Consider the following 19,294-nt stretch of genomic DNA (forward strand, 5'->3'; position numbering starts at 1 on the left):
CTGAGGGTAGTGATTCAGCCACCACTCGCTCTCATCACCTTGCCAGACCGCATGCTTAGTTCCTTCCTCCAGGACAGCATAGCGGGATCTTTGTCAGCACCCATCCTTAAGGGCTCCTTTTGTTATTGGGAACTTTGGTTATGATGGTCTTTACCACAGATTTTCTCAGATTTTCAGGACTAGGCAAGTTGTACATTCTTTCTGGCTGTTGTTTTGGTGCTGGATACCATTATGGAAGCTGTGAGTCTTGCTAATGCTGGAAAGCTAGTCAATTTATCAGTGATGACTAGAAAATAAGAACAAATAAAAGGCAGATTCATACCTGGCTTTTTGGCTACTGGGTGCAGAGGAAGTGCAGTATATACTGTCTCTGTAAATGGAGAGTGGAGCTGGAGATGCTTAGCAGCTCTTGCATTGCTTTCTTTATATTCTCTCTTCAGTTTCCAGTCAGATGTTCACTGAACACTCCTACGGTATGGTTAGCCATGCTTCTGATTCTAGTAAAATACATAGCCTGAGATCTTTTGGCAGCTGAACCACAGAAAGAAAAACATCTTGTGTGATAACCATCTGCTTGATCAGGAGACTGTTACATGCCTTACTGATAACAAGAAAAGATAGACCATGTGTGGTACAGAAGACAGAAAATGTGTGGTACAGTAATTTTACTTGGTTTGAGGATACCAATATAATATTTATATAAATTAAATGTATACTTCATATATATATTACTTAAACAGATCTAAAGAACTCTCAAACCAAGGAATTCAAACAGATATACTTAGAAATTATGCAAATAGTCTTTGTTGTGGTTTTGAATTGTCACATGCACACAAAATTACTGCCAAAAATTACTGGAGAGAGAAAATTTAACAGTATGGACCCAGGCTGATCTGTGCTAGAGAGACACAGAATCTGAAATTCATTTGGTATTAACCACTGAGCTTCAATTAAGAGCTGTCATGGTGAAATTGTACAACATTGGATTACAAGTCTGTAGTGCAATAACTAAGGGCTCAGTCTTCAGAGTGTGAACATGTAGTTCAAAGTATTATCTCACAGACTAATGAGTGGGGAATCTAATAAGGTAACATGCAAAGAAAGCCAATTTTCATCTATGGCAAGTACTTTGTGACCATGTTGTTGTAGTTCAGTGATGAAACAGGTCTAGCAAGGGTGCCCTGTGAAGACTTTCACCATGTGAGCAGGGTTTGCACAATATTATTGCAGCTCCAACTACAACAGGCAGTTTTACTCAAAAAAGTTGGCAAACTCAGAATGGATGAAAACAGTAAACCACAAGACACTTTTCTTTTTAAATGATGCAATGGAATTTTAATGAGAATGAAAAGAACAAACACGTATCACAATATCAAGAATGTATATCCAAGATGTCAGAGTCAAATGCATTTTGAAAGACACCAAGTTACATGTCTCACTGCATTCAGACACCAGTATGATAACATAGAAGATAACAAGGAACCGAACCCATGAATATATCAGAGAAGAATTCAAACGAAAAAAGGAGAGGTTGGAGCCTGCAGAAGGTGAACCACTGAGCAGGATTTGCAAGTGCTTGCACAAAGCTGGCACTCCTTCACTCACTGGTGAATCTGCATTTTGTTTTTCACAGGTACTTTATTCAGTGGATTTTCTTGTGTTTAGCAGGGCCCACAGCTTCCACGGCGGTATCTGTTGTACCGGTAGGTGTAAGGGCTGCAATAGCCAGAACCAAAGGATCTACCATAGCCAGACAGGCCCCTGTAGCCCAGGGAGGAGCCTCCATAGCCAGACAGGCCCCCGTAGCCCAGGGAAGAGCCCCCATAGCCATACAGACCCCCGTAGCCCAGGGAAGAGCCCCCAGAGCCATACAGACCCCCGTAGCCCAGGGAAGAGCCCCCAGAGCCATACAGACCCCCGTAGCCCAGGGAAGAGCCTCCAAAGCCTAGGGAGCCCCCAAAGCCCCCAAAGACGGGTGCTCCGGAGGATCCCACAACTGAATCCTGGGGGAAGGAGCTGAGGATGGGGCCAGGAAAGGTGACGACAACCGGGGGCGGCTGGATCACAGTCGTGGAGTCAGGGCACTGCCGGACACAGGGCTCATTGCAGCTGTCAGCGATGGGCTGGGGGCAGCTGATACCACTGTTGTAGGTGGGGCACAGATCATAGCAAGACATCTTGTAGGGATGGAGGTCTGCAAAACACACTGATGAGTAAATTAAAAGTACAAATTCTGTTGGAAAAAGAGTTTAAAATTTGGACATGTGGACTAGAATAGTGGCTTTATCTTTCAGATCTTGGCCCCCTTCTCTTCAGTATAATTTATGCAAAAACTCTCCTTCTTGTAAAAATCAGCATTGTCCAGATTGCACACTGAAAAGTCACTTCTTTTATAGTCTCATTCCTAATTTCTTATGCCTGTCCTCCTATAAGAAGTAGCTCTTTGTTCTCCCTAACTCTTGATCACTTACAATAATACTATCTAGCACCTACTCTGCAAATTACTTTCACTATATTTTGCAGTCACTCTTACATTGTCCACGTCTAAAAGGCTGTTTTATGCTTGTTTTATAATAGCAGAAACAAAGCAGGGTAACCTGAATAGCAGTGAAGCTCATGTGGTAAATTAATGGGTAGCTGGAATAACAACTCTGGGATATTGATTTGTAACTTGTTCCAAATGCAATAGCTAAAATTGTTCTACCAGTATGCTGAGCCTCCTATAAACACAGATTAAAGAAGGCATTCCCTGCCCTGAAGTGCTTGCAAAGTAGTTTGAGAGTCACAGGGTAGGTAAAAAGATTATTTCCCAGATGTGAAACTGGTACACTCAGCTACAGCTATGTCACTACTGCAGATAAGTGTGTTGGGGTCTGAGCACTTCAGAATGAATATGACCATAGGATTCCATCTAGTCTCCAATAAAAAACATGGGAAGATTGTGACTCAGTGAACAATTTTTTTTTATTTTTATTTTTTCATTAGAACTATAATGAACCATAGAACCATAGAAAATATTAGGTTAGAAGATATTCCTGAAGGTCATCTAGTCCAACTCCTTGCTCAAAGTAAGGACAATGTGAAGGGTAAGTTAAGATTTCCTAGTTTCATCTCTATATTCTTCAGACAATATTTCTGTATCCCTTCTGGGTAAGCCTGTCCCCTCAAAATATGCATACATTTAAATAGACACATATAAAAAATGTACATGCAAATTCCTTTAAAAATTCCTAGTGACAAGAACAACTTTCTGCTGAAGTTTTGGACGCTGTTTTGCTAGCTCAAGTTTGTATTAACAAGAAATGACCAATTTTGAAAATCCTAACTTTACCACTTTAAACCTGAATATATTGATGTCCAACACTAAATAAAAAAAATAAATTCACAGAGAAATAATCAAACATTATTAAGAATCTTAGTACATTTATGGATGATTCCATAAATATTGAATTAAAATAGTCTGGAAAAAGATACTTGGATTTTAGGAAAGAGATCACATAGAATGATACTTACCCTCTTCACGGGGGAGAATAAAGCAAGCAAAGCGGAATGAAGAGCCCTGGACTAGGAGAGTTTTTATACAGTTCCCTAGATGATGGGGATCACCTAAGGTACAATTTGTGCATATGCATAATTGGGGCAAACCCAAAACTAATGTGACACATAGGTCCTCAAAGTTTTGCTGACTGTTGGTTTGAACTCTCATGAAATATGATAAGTGCATTTCATCACAATAGTCTCTTTCATCATTTTCATCAAAAGATTATATATAATATTAATTCCTGCTATCATTCCATTCACATCCTTGGTGTTACAACAGGAATAACGCTAATGCTTTCCGTAGCTTCTCCATTATTAATGGCAAAACATGGCTGCTTACTGTGCAGCTCATCAGCACTGTGATCACCCAATGTGCACATGTTTTTCCATTAAAAAACTAGGTTATCTGGAAATAAAATGGAGGTAATTGGAGCAACTTTGGAGGTCATCATTTTTTATCATTTGCACTTTCAGCTTCTCAACATGAGCCCAATATGACACCCAAAAGAAAGCATCCTAGGGGTATGCCGCATTAGAGACATAGGAATCCTTTGCATGGATTAAGGCTGATCGTTGACAGAACTGGAACAACCTGAGAAAAATGTGTAACTGAAAATGACAAATCTACACTGATTTTATGGCTTATGAAATCATGTATTCTTTCTATAAATTTGTATTTCACTTTATACTTCTTTATTGAAGAAAACAGTCATGAACTGTTTATCGCAAGGACAATAATGACCTTGAATTATGCATTTTAATGTGATGTAATTTCATAATTGCTAGGCACCTAGATCCAGGTACATGTCATTAATTTAATTGTAAGAAAGCATTCTTAAATTATTAGTGGATAGTTTGCAGCATTTGAAAAGACTTGTTCCCTGGAATCTTAGAAATATTGTCCAGAAAAAGTTCTAACCACTTCAAAGGCTGAGAAACCCACCTCATAATTTATGGTAATCTATGGCATAGAATCTGCAGTATTAAAATAGCACATCTGTAAACAAGGGAAAAAACAGCCTTTCTGTTGCACGTTATGTTCCAGGCTCATAATTGTTCTCTATTTGGAGAAACTGCCAGCTCAGCCTTGTTCTAGAGTTGTGGCTCACAGTGTATCACAGATCATGGATTCCTGAGAATCAGTCAATAATTCAAAACACTTCTGTCACATTTCATTTATTTCATTTATTTCACCTGTGGATCCATTTGTACTGAAAAAATGTATGTTTCCTTGGGCCTATTAAACATTCTCAGAAACCATCTTGGTTATAACCATATTAAACCAACAATACCTGGAAAAAAATCTCTTTGGCATTGCCAATCCCCTTGCAGATTTAGTTAAATTCAGAAACTCATTCCATATTTTTCCCTCCTATCTGCTTTGTGAAATTGTGCAAACTTCTCCCCACACATTTTTGACACAGAATCCAGCTGTCTGAGTGACTGATGGAAAGAGAAACACATTCAGCTGGTATTTGTATGAAAAGAGCTCCCAGCACTCCAAAACTCAGGATTTGTCAGTTTTTCTGCTCAAATTTCAATTTCTACACAAGCCCTATCCAGAACACTAGACTGAAGCAAACCTTGCAGGTGCCTGGAATTGTTGCGGCTCTTCAGAGTTGAATTGTCCCCTTTTCGGCCAAATACTACTGCCCCCCACAGGTGCCGAGGTCCCCACCTGTGGGTGGAGAAGCTAAGCATGCGGAAACCACCTCCAGCCTTCCTACACATTGAATTGACAGTCTTTAACTTCTGTTCTGGCAGGCTGTAATGTGAATTAGATGTACTTAAACAAAAATCCTGTCCATGACAGCAGTTTGTTGTTCTGATAAATCCATGAGACACTCTCCAGGCATTAAGTTAATACAAGAGGAGCCAGCTTAATAATTTCTGTTGTAATTTCAAAGAAGTGACTGGAATAATGCCAGATATTAATTTTCCACAACAAGTCAGAAGATGAAAGAATTCTCTGTCATCTAATGTAATGTTTAGGCCCTTTTACAAGAGAATTTTGAAAGGTCTTATAAACTGCAATGATGAGCAAAGCAATGTCATAATTTTGATGGGTTACACGTGTTTGACAATGGGGCGGGCAACCAGTGCTGATCTTGTACCTCCAGCTGCTCAGATAGAATATAAAAACTCTTCTCTCTCATAGCTCTTCCAAACATTTCCCTTGACTTCTTGGTGACTCAGGTAAGGCTGTTTCTTCTCTATTGCTATTAGTGTATCTTTTTATTGCTGGTTTTAACTTCACCATCCATATTGTCGAGTGTATCGACACTGCATTGGGATAGAGATCCTAATGTCAGCCCTGAGCTTGTAGATACACTTCCTTGGTGCATGAGGCATTGCAGAGGTACTACCTCAATGTCAGAAACACTGGGACATGCACAGCGCTACCCTGATTGCAGTGCGTTTACCCTGTTGCAAAGTTTTTATGTTGTGAGGTTCAGCATGTAATATGGGTGTTACCGGTGCAGACATCCATCCAACTTGAGATCAACAAGCTATGCATCTGAGGAAGCTTTGTGTGTTGTCCTGGTACAGAAAAGCTTCTGTCTGTCCTTTTGTCTTTCCTTTACCTTCTCACTTTCATGTTCTTCCTCAAAGCCCTGCTAGGGTGTTGCAGGACACAGTGAGCAGAGAAGAGTAAAAACGTAACTTGAGAAAATAACTGAATTTATAGGAGAAAATGTAGACTAGATTCTGGGGTCTACAGAGGAGTTCCTTTTTGTCCTGGGACTAGTAATTTCAGAAGAGTGTTTTGATAGACATTAGGGCTGACACTGTTGATTCCGTTGATTTTCATAATGAAATCTTACGGCTTGTATCAGTGCAGTGGATGCCTAGGTGGGAATTGAGCTGATAATGCTACCATCTGTCCTTTATTGTCAGGTCACATACATTTGTAAGCAATCCAAGCAGGGAAAACCCCATAATCTGTGTTCCAACAACTCTCAGCAAAATTGGAATGAGTGAGAAGAAAAAGCTACTGTAATTAAGTTATATATAATAGCCACATCTCATGTAGACCTGATGAACCCAAGTCCGGGTTTTCCTACTGACTCATCAAATGACGTGGAACAAAGTCACTTTGCTTCTCATTCTCAGTTTTATGTGTGGACATACATTTAAGTTCTCTGCTGGATCATCATGAGGGATGATAGTTACAGAGTTAGACAAAGTTCCCCATTTACTTTTCTAGATGTGAACTCTGTTTTATAGAATTTTCAAAATTCTTTTTCAGAAAAAGAGGATTATGAAATAGAGCAAGCTTACAAATGGGAAATCAAGCTATTTATTCAAACTCCTATACTCATTAACTAAATCCAAACTTCTATAACTATTGATCTTTTCAAGTCTTTGTCTTCCACTTAGTCCCATTATCAGTGTGTGTTTTGCAGACCTCCATCCCTACAAGATGTCTTGCTACGATCTGTGCCCCACCTACAACAGTGGCATCAGCTGCCCCCAGCCCATCGCTGACAGCTGCAATGAGCCCTGTGTCCGGCAGTGCCCTGACTCCATGACTGTGATCCAGCTGCCCCCCGTTGTCGTCACCTTTCCTGGCCCCATCCTCAGCTCCTTCCCCCAGGATTCAGTTGTGGGATCCTCCGGAGCACCCGTCTTTGGGGGCTTTGGGGGCTCCCTAGGCTTTGGAGGCTCTTCCCTGGGCTACGGGGGTCTGTATGGCTCTGGGGGCTCTTCCCTGGGCTACGGGGGTCTGTATGGCTCTGGGGGCTCTTCCCTGGGCTACGGGGGCCTGTCTGGCTATGGAGGCTCCTCCCTGGGCTACAGGGGCCTGTCTGGCTATGGTAGATCCTTTGGTTCTGGCTATTGCAGCCCTTACACCTACCGGTACAACAGATACCGCCGTGGAAGCTGCGGGCCCTGCTAAATCATGCAGAAATATCCCATATGAAGAATAGCCAGCAACTCAGAGATACAATTTTGATCCACAGCAGTGGTCTCAAAAGAGATGTTGTGAAGTCACGATCAACGCAACCCGCTGCAGTGGAGCTGGGAGTGCACAGCACATCTTTAATTTCTTCGCTTCTATTCCTGGTCTCCTTATTTCTTCCATGTATGTGTATAGTTGATGGGGTAAAATATATAATTTCTACTCCTATGAAATTGCACTTTGGTGTCCAACTGAAGAATAATTATGGATGGACCTGTCTGCACTCTAATGTTTATGCTTGGTATTGTGTAATGCTTTTCTGTGAATGTTTTTCTCATTAAAGTGATTCTTCTCTGCATCAAAGAAATCAACTTTTGGTTATAATTTCTGCTCACACACATAAAAGTTTTTCCCTCTGAACAGGGAAAAGTCTGAAGAGAGAATCTCCCATCTTTACATTTTATAAGCTTGAGAAGTACAGCTGAAGTGATGCAGCCATTAGTGAAGATAATCATTCTTTTGCTGCACAGGGTGCACATATTTGCAAGCAGAAATCCTCCCTCCCCAGCTGGCCTGGCTTACAATGACAATAGAATGTTTAGAAAATAGCTACACTAAACCTCCGTCCCCTAATGAGCCACTGCATGATCTTCCCTGATTATAGTAGCAGTAGAGACAGGGGCTTGCCTGAGCAGGATTTGAGGCAGATTATGGGAGAAATGGGTCACATCTGAGGCCCTCAGGTGGGAATGATGTTCCTGAGTGGGAATGAATTTAGGGAGGTGGGAAGGTACTAGTGCAGGTTATTGAGGTGGGGCTGCTGAGATGGGAGAAGACAGGAGGAACTGCACCAAGAAGAGCCCTCCAGAGGAATGTGGGCTCTCTCATCCATCTTGGATGAGAAGTATCAAAGGAAAGGGTAGAAGGTCAGGAGAAGTTGTAAGTCAGAATTGTAGAAGAAGTGGGCTGAAAATATGGGTTCCTGGTGAAAGGAGCTCCCATATAGGAGGAACAGAGAAATACCGTGCTGAGGATGCATATATGGGTTTATGATCTTTTACTGCTGTTCTTGCTAGCAAAGATGAATTAGTTGGTGGTGTGACTGTATGGAGAAACAGTTGTGTCCCACCTCTCTCCCTCCCCCCCAAAACAAACAAACAAACAACCCTCTAATATCTTAGTTATCCTGAGCATATAAAAAGACCATTAGCCACACTTCAGGCTTAAAAGCTTCATTGCACTGCACTGCCTGGAAAACATTATTTCTTTAAGGGTTTGACAGAAAGTTAACTTAATATTCTGCAACATCTGTCCTGATGACAGAGTTCAAGTGGTTGAGTGAGCACCTGAAGTTCACAGAGACAAATCAAAGACTCGTCTGGAAGAAGTTATTAGTGAATTCTAATATCTTTAGGAAAACATTTAAATTCAATAATCTATGATTTCATTTTTCTAACAATGCTATTCTCTAACTAGTAGGTGTACTACTTTAATCTTTCTGGAAGGCCATATTCTTAAAAAATATAAATTTGTATTTGAAAAATTGAGAGATTACAGTAGTTCTTTCTGTACTTCTTTCAGTCCCTGACCATTGCAGGGGGGTTGTACTTAGATGATCTTTAACATCCCTTCTATCCCAAAGCATTCTATGATTCTGTGCTCAGTGTTTGCATGCTGCTCTTGTACACTTTAAATCCTTAATTTTCTTACTTTCAGGATGTGAACAGGCTGTTACAGGCTTTTCATCAGACAAATAATTAGAGTAAAAACATGAGAAAAGAACACCCGAATGTGGCAATTTTGATGCAACAAACTTTTAATTAAAGTGAGAAAAAGAATACATTTCCAGAGTTTCCAAGAGGTATGAAATTGATCTCCAGCCAAGGATACGTTCACATGATTGGTTTTCCTTCCCATGTCTTAGTTGATGTTTTAAAGAAACAGGAACCATTATCTCCAAGTTTTTGTTACACATTTATCCTGGGCAATATGGAAATGCAAGGGGAAAAGCAAAAGCACTGGATCAGAAAATGAAAACAGAGTTAAGGGGAAGAAATTCAATCAGGGCTGAAGGAGCACAGCTCCATGGTCTTAAACCAGAGCAGTGAATCCTTGGAGGTCTTCAGTTGTGACCCGGTCTGTTGGTTCTCACATGAAGGGAACATTACTGCATGATTTAGCAGGGCCCGCAGCTTCCATGGCGGTTTCTGTTGTACCGGTAGGTGTAAGGACTGCAATAGCCAGAACCGAAGGATCTACCATAGCCAGACAGGCCCCTGTAGCCCAGGGAGGAGCCTCCAAAGCCAGACAGGCCCCTGTAGCCCAGGGAGGAGCCTCCAAAGCCAGACAGGCCCCTGTAACCCAGGGAGGAGCCTCCAAAGCCAGACAGGCCCCCGTAGCCCAGGGAAGAGCCCCCAGAGCCATACAGACCCCCATAGCCCAGGGAAGAGCCTCCAAAGCCAGACAGACCCCCATAGCCCAGGGAAGAGCCCCCAAAGCCTAGGGAGCCCCCAAAGCCCCCAAAGACGGGTGCTCCGGAGGATCCCACAACTGAATCCTGGGGGAAGGAGCTGAGGATGGGACCAGGGAAGGTGACAGCAACAGGGGGCGGCTGGATCACGGCCACGGAGTCAGGGCACTGCCGGAAACAGGGCTCGTTCCCGCTGTCAGCGATGGGCTGGGGGCAGCTGATGCCACTGTTGTAGGTGGGGCACAGGTCGTAGCAAGACATCTTGTGGGGTTGGAGGTCTGCTAAACATGGACATTTATGTTAACATTAGAGAAATATCAAACATTAGATCATAATGAAACTGTCCAACAGGGCATCAGTAATACATCTGAGAAATAAACATCTATTACTATTCTTTTTCAGTATTGTAATTTGGAGTCTGGTCTTAACTTTAAGATAGTAAAGTGATCTACTTTTCAATTGTGATTTATTTATTTATTTATTTATCTATTTATTTATTTATTTTTGCAGGTAAGTTAATTTCAATAGTATAGCATTACTACTAGTTGATAGTTTCTACCTAAGTTGGATCTTTAATGCTACTAATTCAGTAGAACTCTGTTGAACGCAGCCAGAATTATGGCAATGTGTATGAACTATTTGTTACATCCTAAAATACTATTATGGAGTCATAGATAGTCAAGGAAATCTCTTCAGCAGTAAGATGCTAGAGGTTTCCAATTAAAAACTGCTTAAAATACCTCAATGTCTTTTTCTGAAACCTGGCTTCACCAGAGCCCCGTAATGAATGAAAAAATAAGCATTATTTTCAGAAGCAAACAATTTACAGATCACTGACAGCCTGGAGGTCCTGAAGAGGACTTGGTTCTAAGTTAAAACTAGGAGATTCAGACAACAAATTATTTTTTGCAGTTTGAGAGAAATCAGACTTACCCAATTCACGAAGGCAAGCAAAGCAAGAGAAGTGGATAGAAGGACCTAGTGGAGAGAGCTTTTATACAGTTTCTTCAATTGCCTGGGGGATATTAGGCATCCCGTGCTTGAGTTCATAATTAGGTACCAACCCAAAATTGTAGGACACGTAGTTTCTCTAAGTGCTGAAATTGTTTTTGCTTTTTGTTTGTGCATTGCAGACACTTCAAACTCACGCATAGCGTGACATGCACACTCCACCGCAGGCCTCACCATTATCTCTGGGAATTATTTTTTATTATTCCATTGCTCTTTAGGGGAGGAAGTGAGCTGACTTGACTTATTTAAGAGTCCTGCATTATTACGATGACAGGAGTACAGTAATTTCTTTTGTACAGTTACAGGTCTTTTAGTGTAATCAATTCAGGTGACAGTACACCTGGAGACAAAATGGAATTTCTTTTAGGAGCTCACATAAAGGCTAGGGACTTTCTGCAAGCTTAGCACTTCTATCTCCAAATATGCATTACAAGGCAAACGTGGTCAGAAACAGGAATATTTTTTAGTGACTTTTGGAGAATTTTCTACTAATTGTCTGTCTTTCCTGGGAACAGGGAAATATTTCAGCTGGCAATAACAAGTCTCTCTGGAAACATATTTTTTTCTTTTCTTCTTCTTCTTTTTTTTTTTTTTCTTTTCTTGAAGTTTCACTTTCCTTTATATTTTTACATTTTCTTTTTCCATTGCTATTTGTGAGGGATACGTATCTAGGAATACAGGAGTACAAGAACCAAGTAAATCAGTTGTTAAGTTGTAAATACTGAAAGGGAGTCTAGTGCTGATACAATATGAAGACAGAGACTATCATTCAGTGGGCCTTTTTTTGGTGTCATTAAAAGTTCAGTTAACATATGCAGATTTCTTCTTGTGTACCGATGTATACTTTAATAAAAAGAAAGTTAGTTTTTATTTTATTTTATTTTATTTTTGAGAAATAAAGGAAGATCCAAAAAAGCGTTATAACCATGAACTGACTACATGAAAGACCCAGGTGACCTTAACTTACTTATTTTAATGTGATATTTTAATGTGACAATCTCTCATAATAGGGGGTGTAAGCATCTAGGCATACTTTTTATATAATTATGACGCAGTAAATACAAGCCAGTAATGTCTGTGAGGTATTTGAAAATCCCTTGGAATGTCCTCATAAATCCTTGGGACTTTTTTATTCAGTATTACAGTTCAGGAAATCTCCTTATGCATCTCCAGTGTTGGAAAAGCTCATAATTTAGAAATAATATGTGATATGAAGATAACTATGTTGATAATTACGATGATTACGATAACCATCATAATGATATGGTATTATAATAATGCCATAAAGAAAGAAACCTCAGCAAAAGCCAGCCTTTGCTTTTCCAAGTGGATTCCCAGCTCATAATTGCTCTCTACTGAGAGATGCTGTCAGTCATGGCTTTTGTTGCAAGATCAGTTGTAGACCAGGATCAAGGACTCCTGAAGAGCAAGCTGAAAATTAAAGGAATTTCAGGCAAATGTACCCTTTCAACCTTGTGGATCAAATTGAGCTGAATTTTTTGAGTATCCCACTGTGCTCATTTCAGCTATTCACTGGGAATCTGTCCATTTAAATGTTGCTTCAATGATACTTTAGACACTGATACCTAAAAGGTTGTGTTATTTCCTATTTGAAATACAAGTGAAATAAGAGCAGCATAATGTCCTTTAACAACAGTGAACAGTCTTTGATTTACACAAAAGGTCTCAGCAGTTTTGAACAGCCAAAGAGAGCCTGTTCAATGTCACAGCAGATATGCCAGAAGAAGGACAGAGGTAAAACGGAGAAGGTGAGCAGACAGGACACCAGGATTCACGTACCCTGGGATGAATCCACTGAATTGTTAATGCTATTGGTCTATGGCTTAGGCAGCCTGTAACTCTGAAATCTCACTTCAAAGCTCTCCTCTTCACTTGCTTTGTCACAAATTAGGATGTTAATTCAATGTGCATTTTGATGATTATTATTTTAAGCTCTCCATCCTTAAAAATATAAATATCTGTCTCTTCATAACCAAATTCAGCTTTAAGCTCTAGTCTGAAGGTCAGGTAAAATGTGAAGATGTGAAGACTGTTTAGGACCTCTGCCACTGGGTGTTCAGGGATGCTTGCGATATAGCTTGATTCAAAGAGTACAGAGAAGCCTCCATGGATTGCAATGCGAACTTTATCACATCTCAGAAAAAAACACCAAGCACACAGAAAATATTGCCTGCCTTCCTGAGGATTTAGTTATATTATTAATTGATTTATTTTCTCCTTAAGAAGAAAGAAACCTTGTGTAAGGTATTTGGTAGAAACAACTCACAACAGGTTATTTCTGATATATCATCATCATATGAGAGAGCAAAAGAAGAATTAACTATGTATAAGCAGCTTAATACATGGTGCAACTCCAAAGAGGATAGAAAACTAATATTAATTTCACAAATCATATTTTATGATGAAAGATGCATTAATTTCACCCATCACTATTATAAATGAAAGACCCTTGTGTGATGTAATGGTTGTGCTATGTTACATGATAATTGGAATCAAGTAATAAAAAAAAAAAAAAAAAAGCAAAAGAATTTCATCACTTTGTGGAGGTATCAATACAAAAAAATGTTGTGTCAGCTAATTACCTCTACATTCACAAAACCTGCCTCTCATCCCTCAGGCAGTCCGCAGTGTATAAAAGCACTCTCCACTCAGGGTTCTTCCAACCTCAGCTCTTTATTCGTTCTTCTCAGTGAATTTGGTAAGTCTGAATCTGCTCTTTACAACTATTATACCTCTTTGCTATACAATTTAATTGTGGATGGTCTCTTCAATTAGTACTAGTAGATAAAATTTTAGATGAAAAGATAAAGTTTACATAAATTATTCTCAGGGTTATGGATAGGTTTTCCACATTCAGGGCAGGCATTTAATTTCAAAATCAACCAAAAGTTTCTTGAAATGGCATTAAAAGTTCATTATCAGTTTATTTCCAACAGCTGAAGAATTGATGTGACTAGTTAAATATGCATTCCTCTTTTCTGTTTGTTTATATGTGTTTCTGGAAATAAAACTTTGAAAAAGCTTATATCTTCATGGCTGATGGGAACATTTTCAGCTTAGAAGCAGAATTTTCATTATGTACAGTTTATTATAGATTGCTCAAGTTGCTTTTATATTAATTCAAGATAAACAGGCATGAAAGCAATCAGAGATCAGGCACTGAGTTAGAGGAAGAAACAGAAAGGAAATGAGAGATGTTGAAGATGTGCTGTTACAGATTGATTTAACAAAGAGAAAGAGGGGGGTCATGGAGAGAATTTAAGGATTGGCAGATAAACAGATGTTTCTTTGTGTTAAAGAGGACAAGTCATTAAGGGTGAGATTGGCAAAAGAGCCCAGAGCTCAGTATCAAAACAGTGTTGCTAAACTAGTCATAAATCTCAGTGCCCTGTTTCAGTGTTTGGAAACTGGAAACAATAATGTTTGCAATTCCCTTGTAATGGTCTCATCAAACAAGTTACTGAGCAAATATGAATAGGCAATGATTTATAATCTCTGTTTCCACAAGGCTCAGCACCAGGGAGATCAGTGGGTAAGATGAGCCAGAGTCATGAAATCATGCATAACACGAAACCTGGTTCTTGGGAAGTCCAAGTCCTTGCTGATCCAATGACTCACCAAAGCATCTCGGCAAATAATTTTGCTACTGCTTCAATTTTCAATTCTATTACACACGGGTAAATTGGTCTATCTCAAAGCACTTTTGTCCATGGAAAGGCAGAGAACTCTGTAGTGCTTTTAGGTCTGCAAAAAAATGCATTATGCTTACTAAAATCAATATTTGTATCTTGAAGGTTGACCTCCATCCCCATAAGATGTCTTGCTATGACCTGTGCCCCACCTACAACAGTGGCATCAGCTGCCCCCAGCCCATCGCTGACAGTGGGAACGAGCCCTGTTTCCGGCAGTGCCCTGACTCCGTGGCCGTGATCCAGCCGCCCCCTGTTGCTGTCACCTTCCCTGGTCCCATCCTCAGCTCCTTCCCCCAGGATTCAGTTGTGGGATCCTCTGGAGCACCCGTCTTTGGGGGCTTTGGGGGCTCCCTAGGCTTTGGGGGCTCTTCCCTGGGCTATGGGGGTCTGTCTGGCTTTGGAGGCTCTTCCCTGGGCTATGGGGGTCTGTATGGCTCTGGGGGCTCCTCCCTGGGCTATGGGGGCCTGTCTGGCTTTGGGGGCTCCTCCCTGGGCTATGGGGGCCTGTCTGGCTTTGGAGGCTCCTCCCTGGGTTACAGGGGCCTGTCTGGCTTTGGAGGCTCCTCCCTGGGCTACAGGGGCCTGTCTGGCTATGGTAGATCCTTCGGTTCTGGCTATTGCAGCCCTTACACCTACCGGTACAACAGAAACCGCCGTGGAAGCTGCGGACCCTGCTAAATCACGCAGAATGTTCCCTGCATGATAGAGAACTGGCAAATGAGTGATATGACCTCGATCCTCAACTGGGCTCCTGAGTAAGGAGCAGAACATCAAAACTTTCTGCTTAATGCAGTGGAGTCAGAATAGCTCCTTAAATGACGTTCTTCACTTCTTTTCTCATTTCCTTTTCTATCACGTGTTTCATCTCCTCCTGTTTGCCCTTACTAGTGTACAACTGTGTGACTCCTCCAGTGCTGCCCCCCCAGGGCCCCTTCTTGGCCCTGGGCCAGCCAGTGCCTGGCAGAAGCCTGAAGGAAGAACGCCTCTCTGGAAGCCCCAGGCACCACCGGCCTGCCTGGGCCTTGCTCGCGCCTCTGTGCTTGTGTCCTTTCCTGCCTTGACAATAAAGCAAGCCTGCATCCAATGCCTGCCTCTCCGCCTGTTCTTCCCAGGCCCCGCGGGGGCTCCAGGGCTCCCTCCGCCTGCACATGGCCCCTTCACTCTCCCAGACCCCCAAAGAGCCGGGGCGCCCTGGCCAAAGCCCCTGGCAGCCCTGCCTCCCATACTGAGGGCTGTAGCCCTGGAGAAAGCCCGTGACACTGGCACCTCTGCCTCAGGTGGTCCTACTGCAGAGGAAGCTCTGTGCGCAGTCTTTCTTTGCCACTGAGATGAAATTATCATCTTTCATCTCCCCTACACTAATTATTCTAGCTCTCAGATTTCCAGTGGTTAGTAAAATGTTTAAAGTTTGTAGAGTTTAATGATGGCATTCCTTTTATTTTTACCTCCTCCTAAATGATTTCTAGAAATCTTCTCACTGTGTTCTCATACAAAGTAAAACCCTGGCCTGAAGTTCTGTCAGGTTATATTCAGAAAAGGAACAATAGAAGGAAGATAAACAACGGGATACAATTATTAAGATAAGTATCTGATGAGCAATGATCAAGCTCTACTTCTTTTTTGTTAATCGCTGCTATGATAACAGTTGCCTCAGGGAAGTTCTGGCCATGCCTCTGTACATCAGCTGGGTGAAACAAGTAGAAAATGAACTAATTCTTTGCAGGGGGGTTAGGTATTACTTTGCAGACTCTTCCAAAGAAATGCCGCATCCATGAACCTATGATTTCTTGATCTCAGCCCTCTGTTGGTGTTATGGAGTAGCAAGCCAGACTTTAATAGGTAATTTCACTGTCCTCCAAAAGTATCTGGGTGTATCCGGTGGCCCTGTGCTGTATGTAGTAATGAGTTGAAAACAAAAGAAGCCTGACTATCATATTCATGAATCTTGCTTTTATTTTAAGATATTATGTATTTATTAGGAACATTTCAATGAAAAAGGACCCTCACAAAAGTCTCTCTCTCTGTCCCCTGTCTGCTCAGTTTGCAACTCCACCTGCCCTCCTTGTCCTAGGCTTTTAGGTGAAGGCCTGTAGAGTGCTGGGATGCAGCTGGAGCCTGCAGGGCTCAGATGAGAGCACAGCTACCAGCAGAGTGTGCCAAGGATGGGTGAGCAGCCCAGGCTTCTAGGGTGGAGAAGGCCTCCTTCCTTTTGGGTGCAAGGAGATGGCTCTCCATTTCTACCACTGCTCTCCAGTCTCACACAACTTGAAGGAAGGGCACTGCTGCCAGGATTTTTCTGGAACTCAGCAACCATTATCCTGCCTTGTGCCACATTAGCCCTGCATCTCCTCAGCTCGGGCAGCTCTTGTGATAAGCAAAGCCCTCTTTCCTCCCAAAATGGGGTGACTGATTTCCTCTCTGTTTTTCTTCTCAACACCAGGATCCCCATTCTCATGCAGAGCCTCCAAGAGCTACTTTGGTGGTAAACACCCAAGCACCAGCTACCAAATTTTCAATTGACTAGATGAGACAGTGACAGGCAAAGTATCAGCCAGTTCCTGACTAGATGCATATTGTGTGAGACAGCAAGCACCTAGCACAAGATAACAAGACTGGTGAGAGCTATTAGGTTCCAGCTAACATGATTGCATAGTTTTTATATGGGCTGGATGCATGTTCAGAGTGAGTTCATGTCTGGTTGCAAAACAGGACATAGACACAGAGAGAAAAGCTATCTCTAATGTTATGTGAGAGTTAGAGGAATGGAGGGAGGTTACCGGTTCATTACTCAAAGCTGTCTTGGAAAACCACTAATTATATCTTTGCATTAATGACATTGGCACATAATTTGGGAGCATTTCATTTTACATGCTGTTAAGATAAAGCTTACTGGCATTAAAAAGGAGAGAATCAAACTTAAAGACTGGAAAAGCAAGATGGTTTAATAGGTGGGAGTAAGAGTAACGGAATGTTTTCAGTAACACAGCACAAAGCCATGCACCTGCTGACAATGGAAAAAAAGATTCTGGTGTAATACAGGATATAGTCAGAAAGAAAAAACAAAAGAGGAAAGGCTATCAGCATAGCAACAAATAAGTGATGGTATGGCAAAAGTCAAGCTCCCTACTCCATACCAATTATTTCAATTGCAACAATGGAGTAAGAGAAATATTCTTCTACCACTTACGAAAGAAAAAAAGGACGTCCCTTAAGCAGAGAATATACGATATAAATATAAAAAAAAAAATAAAAACAAAGAAGCAAACAAGCAAAAAACAGAAGACAAAATAGCTCTTCTCTCATTGGTAGAAAAAAAAATCCTGGTAAAATATAGTAATATAAGAATTTCCTATTAATCACACTTAATCAGCCAATAAGCCCAAGTAACGACGATCATCAATATTAAGAACAAAATGAGAAGGAGGGAGACAGAAGTGGATGCAGGAAACCTTTATTGTGCCTGGCACGGCAGGAGAAGTGGACAGAGAGCTGGAGCAGGACCCAGTGAGGCTGGCTGTGGCGTGTCGGGGGGACAGAGGATCTTCTCCAGAGCGTGGCTTCTGGTTGCGCAAGCCCCGGCGGTGCGGCAGTGCAGCTCGGGAGGGCTTGGCCCATGGGCCCCACAGGCCTTGAAGGGTCCTGCTCTTGCTGCGGAGAGCAGGAGGGGGGAAGAGAGAGTGGGAGAGCAGAGGGCAGGCCGGGCGCAAGGCCCTGGCCGTGGAGGAAGGAGGAGTAGAATAGGGTGCGAGAGGCCGAAGGGGCCGGCACAGCCAGCTGCCCAGGCCTTGGCTGGGGCTGGAGATGCTCAGCGCTCCTCAGCGCCCCGTGCCCACGAGCTCAGCCATGCGTTGCGGCAGCTGGCAGGGGGTCTGGGGCAGGGCGTGGCTTTAGCAGGGCCCACAGGTGTCCCACAGCTTCTTGCTGTAGCGCGACAAGAGGTAGGGGCTGCAGGCGGGAGAAGCGTAGGGCCTGCCAAAGGTGCAGAGGCCCCCCGAGCCCTGGGTGGCCCCCGCGCCGTAGAGGCCCCCCAGCCCCAGGGAGCCCCCAAAGGCGGGTGCTCCGGAGGAGCCCACCACGGCTTGCTGGGGGAAGGAGCTGAGGATGGGGCCGGGGAAGGTGACGACAACGGGGGGCGGCTGGATGAAGGCCGTCGAGTCGGGGCACTGCCGCGCGCACAGCTCGTTGCAGCTCTCAGCGATGGGCTGGGGGACGGCGACGCTGGTTTTCGGCGGGTACAGGTCGTTGCAAGCCATCTTGGTGTGAGAGAGCTGAGCCTGCAATGCAAAGCCCCCAGGGCCGGTGCTGTGAGTGAGGAGATGCCCTGGCAGAGCAGGGCCCGTGCCCCAGCCAGGGGGCTCCCTCCTCAGCCCGCCCCGGCTCTCCACGCCTGCTCCCTGCGTGCCCGCGGCCCTCGCCTGCCCCCACGGAGCCCCTCTGCCCACAGCGCCTCCGGCAGAGCTCTCGTGGCCAGGGAGCCCCACACCGGCCCCTGCCCGACGAGGCCCCGCCACCCACCCTTTTCCCGAGCAGAGCCAGGCAGGAGCGGCGGATGCCAGCGCTTGCCCAGGACCACGCTTTTATGGGGGCCGGAGAGCGCGGGGAGGAGCTGGCCGCGCTGGGGGCACGTGGCCCATGGTGGCCGAGCCATGGCCTCCT

At 43.1% G+C, this 19,294-nt stretch overlaps 5 protein-coding genes across 7 annotated transcripts; 2 read left to right on the forward strand and 3 right to left on the reverse strand.

The window, feature by feature from the left end:
• Nucleotides 1-1,661: 1,661 nt before the first annotated feature.
• On the reverse strand, nucleotides 1,662-2,191 carry LOC137845560 (scale keratin-like). Its single transcript, XM_068662874.1, has one exon. The coding sequence runs from the start codon at nucleotides 2,175-2,177 to the stop codon at nucleotides 1,662-1,664; it is 516 nt and encodes a 171-aa protein (XP_068518975.1). The 5' UTR covers nucleotides 2,178-2,191.
• A 3,438-nt stretch (nucleotides 2,192-5,629) lies between these two features.
• LOC137845715 (scale keratin-like) lies at nucleotides 5,630-7,751 on the forward strand. Its single transcript, XM_068663136.1, has 2 exons — nucleotides 5,630-5,736; nucleotides 6,948-7,751. The coding sequence occupies exon 2, from the start codon at nucleotides 6,965-6,967 to the stop codon at nucleotides 7,439-7,441; it is 477 nt and encodes a 158-aa protein (XP_068519237.1). The 5' UTR covers nucleotides 5,630-5,736; nucleotides 6,948-6,964; the 3' UTR covers nucleotides 7,442-7,751.
• Nucleotides 7,752-8,253: 502 nt separating this feature from the next.
• On the forward strand, nucleotides 8,254-15,706 carry LOC137845664 (scale keratin-like). Of its 3 annotated transcripts, none has more exons than XM_068663075.1 (2): nucleotides 8,254-8,370; nucleotides 14,741-15,706. In XM_068663075.1, the coding sequence occupies exon 2, from the start codon at nucleotides 14,762-14,764 to the stop codon at nucleotides 15,314-15,316; it is 555 nt and encodes a 184-aa protein (XP_068519176.1). In that variant the 5' UTR covers nucleotides 8,254-8,370; nucleotides 14,741-14,761; the 3' UTR covers nucleotides 15,317-15,706. The 3 variants fall into 3 exon arrangements, with proteins under 3 accessions (XP_068519176.1, XP_068519177.1, XP_068519175.1); XM_068663076.1 differs by having other exon boundaries at nucleotides 8,260-8,363; XM_068663074.1 differs by having other exon boundaries at nucleotides 8,266-8,383.
• LOC137845718 (scale keratin-like) lies at nucleotides 9,290-10,194 on the reverse strand. Its single transcript, XM_068663140.1, has one exon. The coding sequence runs from the start codon at nucleotides 10,173-10,175 to the stop codon at nucleotides 9,621-9,623; it is 555 nt and encodes a 184-aa protein (XP_068519241.1). The 5' UTR covers nucleotides 10,176-10,194; the 3' UTR covers nucleotides 9,290-9,620.
• A 2,819-nt stretch (nucleotides 15,707-18,525) lies between the features above and the next one.
• Nucleotides 18,526-18,938, reverse strand: LOC137845716 (scale keratin-like). The gene has a single exon (XM_068663137.1). The coding sequence runs from the start codon at nucleotides 18,889-18,891 to the stop codon at nucleotides 18,526-18,528; it is 366 nt and encodes a 121-aa protein (XP_068519238.1). The 5' UTR covers nucleotides 18,892-18,938.
• Between the last annotated feature and the right edge of the window lie 356 nt (nucleotides 18,939-19,294).

The sequence above is a fragment of the Anas acuta genome, chromosome 28 (genome assembly GCF_963932015.1).
Source record: "Anas acuta chromosome 28, bAnaAcu1.1, whole genome shotgun sequence".
Classification (NCBI taxonomy): Eukaryota; Metazoa; Chordata; class Aves; order Anseriformes; family Anatidae; genus Anas; species Anas acuta.

Coding starts and splice junctions, on each gene's coding strand:
- LOC137845715 (XM_068663136.1), top strand. CDS start 6,965: ATGTCTTGCTACGATCTGTGCCCCACCTACAACAGTGGCATCAGCTGC.
- LOC137845716 (XM_068663137.1), bottom strand. CDS start 18,891: ATGGCTTGCAACGACCTGTACCCGCCGAAAACCAGCGTCGCCGTCCCC.
- LOC137845664 (XM_068663074.1), top strand. CDS start 8,270: ATGGGAGAAGACAGGAGGAACTGCACCAAGAAGAGCCCTCCAGAGGAA. Junction 8,384..14,740: donor GTAGAAGGTCAGGAGAAGTT/GTAAGTCAGAAT, acceptor TGTATCTTGAAG/GTTGACCTCCATCCCCATAA.
- LOC137845718 (XM_068663140.1), bottom strand. CDS start 10,175: ATGTCTTGCTACGACCTGTGCCCCACCTACAACAGTGGCATCAGCTGC.
- LOC137845560 (XM_068662874.1), bottom strand. CDS start 2,177: ATGTCTTGCTATGATCTGTGCCCCACCTACAACAGTGGTATCAGCTGC.